This window comes from Sceloporus undulatus, chromosome 2, assembly GCF_019175285.1.
Source record: "Sceloporus undulatus isolate JIND9_A2432 ecotype Alabama chromosome 2, SceUnd_v1.1, whole genome shotgun sequence".
Classification (NCBI taxonomy): domain Eukaryota; kingdom Metazoa; phylum Chordata; class Lepidosauria; order Squamata; family Phrynosomatidae; genus Sceloporus; species Sceloporus undulatus.
The window spans coordinates 110,914,739-110,928,643 of record NC_056523.1 but is presented as its reverse complement, the minus strand read 5'-3'; the positions used below and the strand labels follow the sequence as shown (position 1 = coordinate 110,928,643).

Sequence of the window (13,905 nt, the reverse complement as noted above, 5' to 3'; positions counted from 1 at the left end):
TGCTGTTTCTAGAACTGAGGTTATGTTTCAAGCCCAGGAACATATGTTGGCCCATGTAACTGCAGTTTCTTTATACAGGTACCACCTTGTCACAGGCTAAGAATCTTTTAAAGATTCTATCAGCAGTGTAGAGCACATACTTTCTAGTCTGAAGTTTGCAGCATCTGACTATTGATGCCAAAGCATATGTGGTAATTCCGAACATGGCACAATATAGCCTACAATATAGGTTTTTCTATGTCCATAATAGAAGACACAAGCTTTTATTTTGTGGATAATGAACTTTCTTCCTTGGGCAAAGTTTTCTAAACATCTTGCAGTTTCTGGAAACCCATCCAGGATATCAGAATTTCTGTGCTGACAGTCCACTTTTAGCATCAGACAGGCTTGGCTAGAATGATGATGCAAGGAGGGAACTCTCCTTCTTCTTGGTCTCTGTGTTTCAAGTCCCTACCCCTTCCTCTTTTTCTTAGCATAATAAGATGCATGGGAAACTGTTGGTTTTGGTTCAGGGTTTTCCCATTTTGGGTAAATGGCTGGGTTTTGTCATTCTTTTTTATGACTCCATATTAGCAGAGAGCATTCTCAGATTCAGTTCTTGCCTCTCCTCCCAATCTCTAAAAACTGAAGTGCACCCCATAGCATAAAAAATTGTACATTCTAAAACATCCAACACATGCTATGTTACTTGCAAGCCTTTTCAAGAGGTCTTTATGGGTGCATTCTACGTTGCTTTCTCCAGTTGCTGAGTGGGATGATAGGTGGGTGAGGGGAGTTGCAGGCTGCTGTAAGCATATTTGTTGTTTCCTGTCTGGTCTGAAGTCCTGTGCTTTGAATATATGTTCAGGCTAGCAAGGTCTCAGGAACAGAGTAAAAGCACAGCTTCCCTTCCTTCCTTTTCTATCCAGACAGAGGGATAGTGGAAAAGGAGTGGAGGATGATGTGATACACTTAATACATTTACCAGGTGAGGATAAAGAAGGATATTGAACTTCAGGAGCATGCACTTGTGTGCTAGTCTGGAAGAGGTGTTTTACATCCCATTGGAATCTATTCCTCCCTTGCTGTTCAACAAATAGAAAATTATTGAGGCAGATTTTGTCTTTTGTCTTTTTTTCTATTTCCCTGTTAGGAATTTGATTCATCAGATACAGGGAGAAGTTCGGCATAATGCCAAAACTATGGTTTTGCCTTTTTTCTAAGCTAAACATGCCTGAATATTGTGACCTTTCTCATAGGGGAGCTGCTACAGACTCTTGATCATTTTGGTTGCCCTCTTCTATAAATTTTCTAGCTTTAGAATATCCTTCTTAAAGAAGTGGTGATCAAGACTGCACCCAGTGTTCTAGTTGCAGTCGCACTATGGATTTTGTTCAAGAAGCCTGAAAATCCTGGAGTCTTGCCTGACTTTCTGTAGCCCCCTTAGATTGTTGTTTCATCTTCATGTTCTACAGGAGCTTAAGATGTTTAAAACTGTGTCCTGCCAGTTGTTCTTCACAATCTTTTGCTGGCATTCATGGAAAATGGGTTTTTACTCTGTACCACATTCTGTGAACTGTTAGTTCATTCCCATAACGTATGTGGCAGAAATGCATTAAAAAAGTACAAGTGATTTTGCAATTTTCCACAGAAAAAAGATGGCATTAAAACATACATACATTATTTATTAACGATCAACAGATCAGACATACAGATAAACATCAGACATACAGATAAGCAAATTGAATAAAATTAACATCAAATTATGAAACTGAGTAATATTAATTGGGAATCCAAACACGAAGTTTAAATTTAAACTTAAAATTTAAAATTAATTTTAAAAAAGAGATTGATATAGGACAGGACAGGATATATCCTTTCCTATACTATATCAATCTCCTTTTTTAAAAAAGACCCCTCCTCCTACCACTGAGCCTTCACTCACTCACTCCATTTCTTCAGTGTTTTAAAGGGATGCAGTCAAGTGCCACAGTCCATTTTTGCCAAAAGGCAGATATTTGGGGAGCAGTGGTGTCAATCCCCCTTATCTTGCTTGGATGACAGTCTGGTCGTCACTATACAATTTTGAGAAACTGTGTACTTAAATTATTTTGAACTCAGAAGAAACAAAAGACAATTTGGGGCTTGGTGAATGCATTAGAAAACTATTCTGCTTGAATTGTCTGGAAATTATTACGGCTCCCAGAAAAATACAAAGCATTAAAAAAAAAAAACCCTTCCCTCACATGCCTGTTAGTGCTGTTGCAGGTGAGCAATAGAAGACAACGAGGACACAGCAAAAGGGAGCTAAGGGGGTGGACAAAAACTGGTTTTCATGTGTTGTTTCATAAGACTCATATAGTTGCAGAAAGAAAGAAAAGGAGGGTTTGTTCATTTATTTTATTTTATTTTATTTTTAAAACTGAATTACCTTTCAGTCTACTGTTGACAAGGTAGTTCCCCAAGGTGATTCATCAAGTGAACGGCTGGAACACAGATTATCCACTGTCTTGATACTTGTTTCTCAGGTCTTACAACCTAGTTTTAGTCAGGCCAGGCTGTTATATTAAGCCCCTGATCAGTTTTCTTTTTTCCTCCTCAGGGAACCACTTGGAAAGAAGAGATCTGGTAAGGCAATCTTGCTTTTTTATTTTTAGTTTTGCATGTTGTTGTAGAAATAACCTATACAAAACTTGACCAGTGAACATGATACTACAGGCATCTGCAGAACAAAAGTTTGAAGGAGTTTGCACTGATCTGTTTCTTCCATTGGTTATTTTTCCTTTTTATTCTTTCCTATTTTCTTTCTGCTTTGTAGGATAAGCTAACACACAACTGAGGTGCATGTGTGAACCATAGGATTTTTGTTGTGTGTCTGGCACATTTATCTATTTGTTACTACCTCTGGTGTGTTCTTTGAATATATTTTCCCTTATTCAAGACTCAATATTTTTGAGACAGTATAGTAATCCTAAAGACTTTGCATTGCTGTTCTGTTGGGTAGTATTGATAATAGAATCTCTAATCAGTTTGGACCCAAGATTGCCATTTAGCTAAAATTTTATTTCCCATACTTGCAGCTGAGTTGGACAATGAAATCTGATAAAACTCCCCACTTTGAGAATTGGAGGGTGTGTGGTGTGTGTGTGTGTGGGGGGGGGGACTTACTGACAAATCAGTGGCATATGCATGTCATCCAGAAGTGCATACTAATGGCTCTACATACTGTAAGAATGGCCTTGCCTGCCACACTACTGCAGTTGGTTGTTAATCCTATTGCAGCACAGTTGGGGTTGAATCCTACATCCTCCCCATTGCAAAACTCATCCATTCCAATATTTAATTCAGTTGAATGTCCATGATGAGGCTGTATCTAAACTTCCATCCACCAGTTTGCTTCTGCCAGTGGCAGCTGATGGCTCTGATGTGAGTGGACTAGTCAGTCTACTCTGGATTTTAGCCTGAAACCTTATTCCACCACTGCCCTTTGCCTGCTGAATGTTACATGAGGCGAGCAGTGCAAATGAAGAAAGGGTATAGGATGTGAAGTCAAAGGCTTTCATGGCTAGCATCCATAGTTTTATATGGATTTTTTGGGCTATGTGGCCATGTTCTAGAAGAGTTTATTCTTGATGTTTCACCAGCATCTATGGCTGGCATCCTCAGAGAATGCTGGCATGAAAGAGAGGAGGGTGTGTGGCCCTGGGTAGGGAGGAAGGATTTCCATGTTAATCTGTGTATTGTTCTGTTGTTGAATAGCAAGGCTTCGGGGTGGGAGGATATGGAGAGGATTAGTGCATGTTTAATTAGTGATCATTGTCTGCTTGGAAAACCTAGCACCCTGGGTGGTTTTTCATTTGCATTTGCTGAATCTTGATTTTGCTATTTTACAGCACTGACAACCAATCTTTGTTCACTTTAAGGTGATATCCTCTTTGCATATCCTCCCACCCTGAGGCCTTGCCATTCAACAGCAATACACAGATTAACACGGAAATCATTCCTCCCTATCCAGGGTCACACAATATATATATACCCTACTCTCTTCCATGCCAACATTATCTGAAGATGCCAGCCACAGATGCTGGTGAAATGTCAGGAATATACTCTTCTAGAACATGGCCACAGAGCCTGAAGAACCCACAAAAAAAACTGGTGTAGGATGTGCTTAGTAGAAAGTGAAGGGAAGCAGAGTAGCTGTCTGTTGGTGGAAGCAGGGTATAAGGCCAAAGAGTTTTTAGAAGGCTTTCCCTTTTGTTCACCAAGCACAAAATTGTTCATTTTTAATTGAAAATATTAGCAAAAAGTCTCTGTTTTGAGTTATGTTGTTTCCCTGGCATTTTATTGCATTAACAAACTGAACAAACCAAACACAGGCAGACCAAATTCTTTGACTGCTTGCTTGCCTGCCTTTTGCTGCCTGGGGCTGATTTCTGCAAACAGAGTATTTCCTAGGACAGCATTTCTGACAATAATTTCTCAGCAAGTTTGCCTTTTAAAATTTGGTCAAATGAATGCAATAACAAGCACACATATACCTGCCTTTATAGCAACTTGTGGCCTGACATGCAAATCCTTCTGTTTTGGATCTGGAGCATGTTGTTCACTTGGTTGCACTCCAAAACACCAGTGCATCAGGAATCCAGTCATGTAAGGCCAATTATATTTCTGTTTAGACAATCCTAAATGCTTTATTTTCTTATAACTTTGGATTCATTAGTATGAACCCAAAAACTCCAGAGCAATTGTGTATATTTCCAGTGCAGATACACCATTCAGAATTTTGTCTCCCAGCAAAAGCTGAATGGGCAACTTTATCTGAACATAAGCTTGTTAATAAATGTATCAAACATAGGAATTCATGGTGGAAAGAGATATTGTAAACATTTTTAAACAATACCAGTGGCTATTGTTCAAGTATTTATATGTACCATAAGTAGCAAGAGCCAGCATACTATAGTGGATTGAATGTTGGAGTATGCCTCTGGCAAGATTCAAATCCCCACTCAGCCATGGAAACCCACTAGGTCACCTTGCACAAGTCACATTCTCTCAGCCTCAGAAGAAGACAGAGGGAAACTGTCACAGAACAAATCTTACCAAGAAAACTCTGTGATAGGTTTACTTCAGTCAGCATCAGTCAGAAATTACTTAAAGGCACACAGCAGGAACAACAGTTAGTAGCAGTAATAGCAAATCTTCCACCTGGATCTTCCATCTCTTCTGGTAATTAAGGTTTTAACACAGTGTCTGTGCAAGAATGTCTCCTGCTTCCACTATAGGGCAAGAGTTAGAGATTATGTACAAGGGAACAACTCCTTTGTGTCATTCTAAACAGGGAACTCCTCATTTTGTGCTGTAACAGAATTGCTGCAGTGGAAAAAGTAGAATCAATAACCCATTTGTTTCAGAGCCATCCATAGCTGCACTTTAATAATGATTTTCTCCTGAAAGCATTTAGGATTTTTTTTCCCTGAAAGAGATTTCTTTTGGGTGAGGGTAACTGTATATTGGCAAACATTTTTATTACTCTATTTCATGCATGGGTGTTGTTGTTTTGTCTTCCCATATTCAGATTATATTAGCATATGTAATATCTTCATTTCACCTTGAAGAACCAAAACAGCATAGTTTTCTTTGGTAATCTCCCCATTCCGTTTGCACTTCTCCATGTTTATATTCTCAGCATCTCCTTCATTCCTTTTCTCCACCATTTTTGTTCCTTCATTAGGATTTATCCAGAGAACGGCTTCTTTCCTTCTGAGAGGTAGTAACAGTAACTCACTGCTTGGACCTTGCTTTCACGCTTCCTTTCTTTCGGGCCACATGTGCTATTCTTCTTGGGCAGTCCAGGTGCCACTGTCTTGCCACTGCTTTGTGGGATTGCTGCTCTCTCCTGGGTAGGGAATGATGGCAAGGAGGGGGAGGGTTCATTAAAAAAAAAGAAACCCCATCCCATTGAATAACACTATAGATGAACTAAGAAAATTCAACTGGGCTGCTCTCCAGCTACCTAGGTGGTAGCTCTTCTGCTTTGCTGGTGGTGGCTTGGAAGGATATTGTATAAAATAGCTTGAGATGTCTTGTAATTTGTAGTATTGCTACATCTGAGTTGAATGAATAGCTATGGCTCATTTCCAATCATTCATTTCAACTTTGACTAACAATGTGGCTGAACACTATACAATTATATAATATTTTATTACATGAAAGCAAAAACATTTAAACAGTAGAGAACCTATCTGTCAGCATTTGTCTAATTCTATATATGAGACTACAAAAATGGACCAGTTGAAAGTGAAATGATGTATTTATTTATTTATTTATTTAGCGCATTTATACCCTGGCCTTAGTCAAAAGGGCTCCTGGAGCGAGTATTACAATTATTATTATTATTATTACAATTTCTTTTTAAAATTTGGGTTGTGATTGGTGATAACCAGTGAATCAAACATCATAAATGATTTACTGAAAGTACAGCTGTACACACACTGAAACATAATGATATAGCAGTCCTACCATCTACCTTATTTTTAATGATCTGAGAAGTCACATGAAGATTCTGTGTGGATGGACTTCTTTGAAGGGAATAGTTTAGGTGTTCAGTTGCTGAAAGCCTGTATGTTAATGTCTAAAATGCAAGGTAGGGTGGGGGTTCTCTTTGGTCTCAGTTTATGTACTTATATGTACATAATATACATGCATGCAAACACACATGAATGAATTATTTGTCAGTTCTAATTTGGCCAATGATGTAACTTATTTACAAATGGAAGAATATTTTAAATCTTGCCTGTACAATCAGCTAATTAAAACATTTCCACAGGTATTACTGGTAATGTTCTTTGGGTTAAGAGACCTCTTTAGTGAGGTTCATATGAAAGATTACTATGGGCCCGAACAGACAGGCCAAAAACAGACAGGTCACTTTGGAAGTGTGCTGTTTAAATGATGCATGTATCCTAAGAGGCTGGAAGCTGCTCCAAAGCCATGCTCCAGTCCTAAGGACTGGAGTGCAGCTTCTAGTCTCTTAAGATGTGTGTGTCATTTAAACAGCATATCTCCAAAGTGACCCAAAGCAGCTTTATTTTTGCCTGTCTGTTTGGGCCCTATGTTCCCCTGCAGAATTACTGACTTCAGTGGGTCCTGACTTAAATAAATACAGTGGGTCCTTGGTATCTGCTGGTGTTTGATCCCAGGACACTCTGTGGATCCTAAAATCTATGGGTGGTCAAGTCCCATTATATACAGTGAGGGATTAAAATGGTGTCCCTTATATAAAATGGCAAAATGAAAGTTTGCTTTTTTTGGAATTTATATCTTTTTGGAATATTTTCAAGCCTTGAATGGTTGAATCCACGGATAAACAATCCATGGGTATGGAGGTCTGACTGTATGTCAAATAATTATGTTTTTGGAGGAGAGGTACTCCCTCTTAGGATGTCTGTGAGAACTCTGCCATGTCTATGAAGTTGTGTGTGTGTGTGTGGGGGGGGTGTAGTTAGAATCAAATTTTCTTTAAAAAGTGGGTCATAAATTTTGCCTCAAGTTAAACTTATCCTTTTGCACACATTGAAAAGTAGGAATGAGAAATAACTTTGTCCTTGGTAATCCTTGGTTGTTTTGTTTATAGATGAAAAAGGTTAGGTTTTCTCTCTCTTCCCATTTTTCTTTATCTCTTAAAGTGCTAAAACACAGTGTGATAAAGCCCACTTCTTGAATCTATGAATCTTAGAAGCAAGAGGTAATCTGAAAAAATTCCAATCTTAGAATGTAAAGTGTAGTTTAGTCAGGTCTAGATTAGACCTCACTCATGTGGTGCTGGCCTTTTGCTCTTGCAGTCTATAGTGGTATGTATGCTTGTCCTTCCTGGCAACAGGTCATCAGTGTTCAAATAAATTTAACTTTCTCAAGTTAACTAGCTAGAGTGCAGTTGTATGTTAATATCAAGCTCTGGACTCCAAGATTTGTGATACTAAGACAATTTCTGTTTGACTAGTTGTCCTTATGGGGAATACTCTTCCCACTTGCTCCTTACATTTAGCTCTTTCACTAACTTTAATAAGCACAGTTTGAAAGACCTTTGATTAAATATGGTCATTCGAAGAGAAAATGTGTTTGACTCATTGTTCCAAGTGTGCTGGTGGCTTTCATTGGTGTGTGGCATCTCTTCGTAGAATCTATTTATTTATTGGGGTTACCTTATGACAGCTACAGCCATTCATGTTTATCAGTTGGTATTTAATCATTTGGCGATTTCAGCCATATGTCTGAATTGTGGGAGCCAAAATATAGAATGATGAGTGAGTTAGTCATGAGTGGCATTAAGTCCCATACATTATGAGTAACCTTTGATGGCAAGTTACCATATAAACTACTATGACAAATGTGCAGATGTGGACTACTTTCAGAATCCTGTTTCCTATTGGCTTCACTTGAAAGGTGAAAAGGTTGTTCTACTTTAAAAAGTCCCATACATATCTCTAAGGCCATTTTTTCTCGTTAATTCTGCTTCCCAGTTTAGTGGCTGGGAATTACTGTCCTGAGAGAAGGCGCTGCTGAAAATAATTCCTTGCTTTTCCGTTCAGTGCTGTTTACTGCTTTGTGTTTCTCATTTAATAGGTACTTTGGAAGTGCCAGAGCTGTGTATCAAAGCTGCAAATAGCCCCAGAGAACTATGAGTAATTATATGGAGAGTTAGGGGCAGGAAAAAGGTTCTGTCCTTCTTTCCTGTAGTTGTTGCCTTTTATTGGCTGGATGACTATTCTGGCCTAGTCAAAGTGGTAATTGGCATGGACAGGTGATAGAACCTAATTTTAAAGTACAGACATTATTTTCCAAGAGTTACATTTGTCTCCTTCTTTCAGCTCTTTCCAATCATCTTGATTGGATGGACACTGTAATTAGAAATAACTAGGCCTTTGCATTGCTTGCCTGGAACATTGTAAAGAATTGTTAATCATGGAAAACTGTCTTTTGTTCCTTCCAGCGAAATTGTGCTTTTCGTTCTTTGTATTCAGCAAAACTGACCTTTTCAAAAGCTGAACTGCTTGGCAAGATTAGAATCTAATAAACTAAAAGCTATTAAAATCCTGTCAAGCAATTTTGATCCTTTGGCTGTGCCATACCACCAGAATGTTCTTTGCTATTTTCTGATATGATTTCTTAAGTTGTTAGAGTTGCTTTTGTTCACGTGAATTAGATTATCTTGCCAGATCGTACATTCAAAACCACCTTGTTTCCATTACTTGTTGAACCACTTATCTTGTCTTTAGTTATTTTCACATCAAATTCACCCAGTTTGATGTTGCTCCGATTCTTCTAACTTAGTTGCTAAAAGTAATTCTGGTTAAAGATTTTTTTGGACCGAGATGGAGAACTAATTTCTGAAGAAACATGCAAAATAGTGAGCTACCAATGAAGTCAGGTGATAACACACAGCCCTAAGAAATGATAATTATTCCAATGTATATAATTTTCTTCAGAAAAGCAAGAATTGAAGGCCAGGTAGGAATGGTCCTAAGGCCCCATACAGACAGGCCAAAATAAAGCTGCTTCGGGTCACTTTGGAGGTATGCTGTTTAAATGATGCATGCCAAAGCCATGCTCCAATCCTAAGGACTGGAGTGTGGCTTTAGTGCGACTTCTGGACTCTTAGGACCCATGCATCATTTGAATAGCATACTTCCAAAGTGACCCGAAGCAGCTTTGTTTTGCCTGTCTGTACGGGCCCTGAGATTACTTTTTATTACGAAGGCTGAGATTTTTCTCAGTGCAGATAAACCTTTTAACATTCTGGGCAATGTTCTGGAGATCTTTCTAGATGATATACTGGTGCTCATTTGAGGTCATGAGGGCAAATTGGCCTTTAAGATGAATCATTACACTGTTGTCAAATTAGGAACTGCTTATATCTGTGGGTATTGTGTACAAAATACAACTGATGGTGTAATCTGGGGCTCCATTGGTGTTATGTGCGAGTATCCTAATATATTACATTTATCTTTCTTTCATCATTTTTTTGGTATTTTCCTTAATTTCTCATAATACTGGGATTCAGACAAACTTCCAGAGAAACCACTGCTGCCTAATAGTGGCACTGATTTTTCATTTAGTTTAGTTTTTACAAAGCGTATCCCACATCTCTTAAGATGCTACATGTAGCTTCCCTCTCTGTACAGATTACTAAAAGCATTTTGAAATCCTTACAGGTTTCCTTTTCCCTTTCTTCATCTGCCCCAGAAACAGCAGCTAGGGCATTATTTACAATATGAAAGGAAGAATCATATGTTAAACTGCAAAGGCTAGCTGAATTCTTGAGGATTGTGGTCACTGAGGCCCAAAACCACATCCTCCGGAAGTACAAATCTAGAGTTCTTGCTAGGCCAGATGGAGTGACCACAGGAAATTACTCCAGATAGTCATCTTCAAGAAAGAGACTTGCAGTGCTCTAATGTAAGGAGAAAATTAGGTTCTCATGGATATAGATATAGAATTCCTTACTGATTACATTCTCTTGATAGGATAGTGATGCTTAATTGGAAATATCCTGATGGTTACATAAAAATGAAAGGGCTTCTTAATTATCACCGTCACTTTTAAAAGAATGTTCTTTATTATTCTTTTACAATCTTAGCTAGGAGTGCAGTTTTTGCAAACTTATAAGGTTAATAGGATTTCAGTTCCAAAAGCGATATAGTGTAGCCTAATCCTGCAAAGCCTTGAGTCAGTGAAAATTATGTAGAATCTTTGCTCTGGGCCCCTGAGTTTAAATTAACAGGTCTAATTCCTTTACCTCATTTTGCCTACTCTATCCACTCACCATGCTTTCTATGCCTCTGTTAAGAGGAATTTAATTATTTTAAAAGTCAGTAAAATAAATTGGGGAGCCCTTAAGTGTGGCTGGAAAAGCTTGTGCTATATCTGTTGCTCAGCCATTGGTTTCCATATAATTTGATCATGCCTATGTACCCAGTTCTGCCCTATGATCAGAACAAGTCAACATAAGCATGTTTTTCCAGGCTAGGTCAATTTGTAGATTTGGGTTTCAGTGGGGTATCTGAGGTTATACTAAAGGGTTGAAATCACCGGGGGGGGGGGGGTCAGAGCTGGGCAAAGAATGGCTTGATTGGTTCCCCCTCATTCTCAGTATTTCTGTGTGACAATACTGAATGTTTAATCTGGGACATGGTAAGAGGGGCAAGACTTCTGTTACCTTTCTGGAAGGGCTTCTTAGATTTCAAGTTACCTTCCATACATTCATTTCTCAGAAATTTGACCTTCATGGAATCACTATCACATTAAAGTTGTTCGTAGGACTAGGGTATCAATATCCACATGTTTAGTGTATTACTGAAGATGACTGAGTCTCCTTCACAGCCTCTGACTTGTAATATGGGTCAATTAAAATTGTGATATCTTAATACAGTGGTACCCCGGGTTACGAATTTAATTCGTTCCGCCGCCGCGTTCGTAACCCGAAAATCTTCGTAAGCCGAAAAAGCCATAGGCGCTAATAGCGAAAGCCGCGATTTCGTGTGAAAAAGCGCCGAAAAGCACCAAAAATTTTTTCGTAACCCGAAATAACCTTCGTAACCCGGAACAGTTTTTTTCAATGGATTTTTTTCGTAACCCGGAAATTTCGTAAGGCGGCGCATTCGTATCCCGGGGTACCACTGTACCATAAGTTTCATTTCCCATTTTACTTCCTGTGGGGAAACATACCATGTGATGACATAGTGTAATGTGCTTTACTTCGGTTGGCATTATTGGGGAGGCAGAAGACTCCTGATTTTGGTGGTGCACCTGAAATCTGTAACAGGTAGTTAGCCTCAGGCAGTAGAGAATTCTCTGACAATTTTGGGTTAAAGTCATGTTCTAGGATTTGACAATATTTCTCACCGACTGCACTTGCATTGAACAGTAATCTTACTCATGGGAACTGTGTGTTTGTGTAAGCAGGCCATTATTGTGTGCCACCTCCCACTAGTACAGCTGTGAAATAAAACAGAGGTTTATTTATTGTTCACATTAATTGAAATACCCAGCATTATGTCATTGCTGTGTGAATTTTCCCAACTTTCCAAACAATGAGAGGCGAAGTAGACTAATAGCTGAAACTTGCAAAGTGAGGATGTCATGTCATTTTGGAATACAGGATTAGAAACTTCCTTAAGTACAGGGCTAGGAGTGGGAAGGTGAATTTTATGTATTAGATTCTGGGGAACAGGGATGTCCTCTGATTAATGAGTTGCTTCTACACATTAGAACATGAATGATACACAGGTGTCAAGCTGAAAGGACATAGTTACACAAATTTCAGTTGTTACATTTTCTCATCTACTGCCACTTTGTCTCTTACAATTCACATCCAGTTCTAACGTGTGTCCTAAATCTATGGTTATGAGAGAACTAGGGAAAAGCACACATAGAGATTTATTATGCATGGTGACTAAAATATATCTTTTGTTCCCTATAACACAGGTGGAGATTTTGCTTCTGCTGATCCTATGGTTCTGGAACAGTATGTGGTGGTAGCAGATTACCAGAAACAAGAGAGCTCTGAGATTAGTTTATGTGCTGGACAAGTGGTGGACATAATTGAGAAGAATGAATCTGGTAAGGAGTGCTTGGCTGATAAACATGAACCAAGATAAAAGAAGTTGTAAGAAGGACCTCCTAATGCTATTGAGAATTGAAGTCCAATAAGCTTCATGGAGGATAGGGGACAGGCTGTCATCTGTTTATCCATATATCTAGAAGGGTATATACTCAGGCTAACCTATGTAGAGTAGATACTAAATGCCAGGTTAAAGGACTACTTAGTGTTTATCCCAGTTTTTGATTCCACAAACAACTTGCCAATATACTTTATGTTGGCTTGCTCTGGGTAGAGATCTCCATAGGGTCTCTATTAGAAGAATAAAAAAAGATGCCATTTTGTGGCCTTCCCATCTTTTTGCTTGGGCAAGTAATTCACTCATATTATTAGAGGCATCCTAATTCATTTAGAGGTTCAGTACATCTAGAGATAATTATGCTTAAAATTGAATTAAACTTTTATTTTTCAAACAATCCATGAAACACAAACATGCACACACATGAGTTGTCTTACTGATTTAAGAAAGAAGAAGTTGGCTCTGAAAATAGCTTTGGATTTGCATATGAACAATAAGGGAATTTCCATTACATGATTCCACTAGTAAGCCATTCATTTTCTGCAGCAAAATGGAACAAACTAGTTTCTGCTCTAGATGTGACTTTAAATAAAAATATACAGTATTACATTTTATTTATTTATTTATTTATTTAGGTATTTATATCCCGCCCTTCAGCCCTAATGGCTCTCAGGGCGGCTTACAATATTATTTTTAATCAGACAGTTCCCTGCCCTCAGGCTTACAATCTAAAAGACACGAAACAAAAGGAGAAGAAAATGATGGAGGGAAAGGGAATTTTTTTTTCCATCCACAATTCTACCCTTTGTGAAGCAGTGACACAAACACTTGCTCTCCTGAAGTATAATGTGCTGAATTTTAATGGATAGTTTAAAACTTTTTATTGTTGTCTCTCTGAATAGCTTTTGTATAAGTTACCCATCTTGATTTGCTTTTATGTCATACAGTGATCAAATTGCTTCATAGCTGATGCTGTTCACTGAATAACTTTGGGTTTCCATTCACATCATTTTTCTTATGAATCCTGAGTTCACAAAAAAAAGTGCGTAATAAATGGAAATGCATTATTGATTATGCTTGGTTTCAAGCTGAAGGCAGCCTGGGTAAAGTCGAAAGAACTAAAATTATCTGTTTATGTAAATTAGCTTCCAACATTCTATTGCTCTTCCTCAACATTCTGTTGTGCTTTAGTGTAAATAAGAAAGAGCCCACTGAGGCAGTGCTACAAAAATAGGGCTTGATTTGATTC

General features: G+C 38.4%; 1 protein-coding gene across 4 annotated transcripts in view; it reads left to right on the top strand.

The window, feature by feature from the left end:
• The window catches only part of SH3PXD2B (SH3 and PX domains 2B), a 169,096-nt gene that overhangs the window by 119,628 nt on the left and 35,563 nt on the right, over nt 1-13,905 (top strand). For 2 of the 4 annotated variants that reach the window (XM_042451330.1, XM_042451333.1), the window contains exons 6-8: nt 2,582-2,607; nt 5,711-5,746; nt 12,463-12,597. In XM_042451330.1, coding sequence (XP_042307264.1) covers nt 2,582-2,607; nt 5,711-5,746; nt 12,463-12,597 — 197 coding nt within the window. The remainder of the gene's footprint in view (nt 1-2,581; nt 2,608-5,710; nt 5,747-12,462; nt 12,598-13,905) is intronic. The other 2 variants (XM_042451331.1, XM_042451334.1) reach the window with 1 other exon arrangement.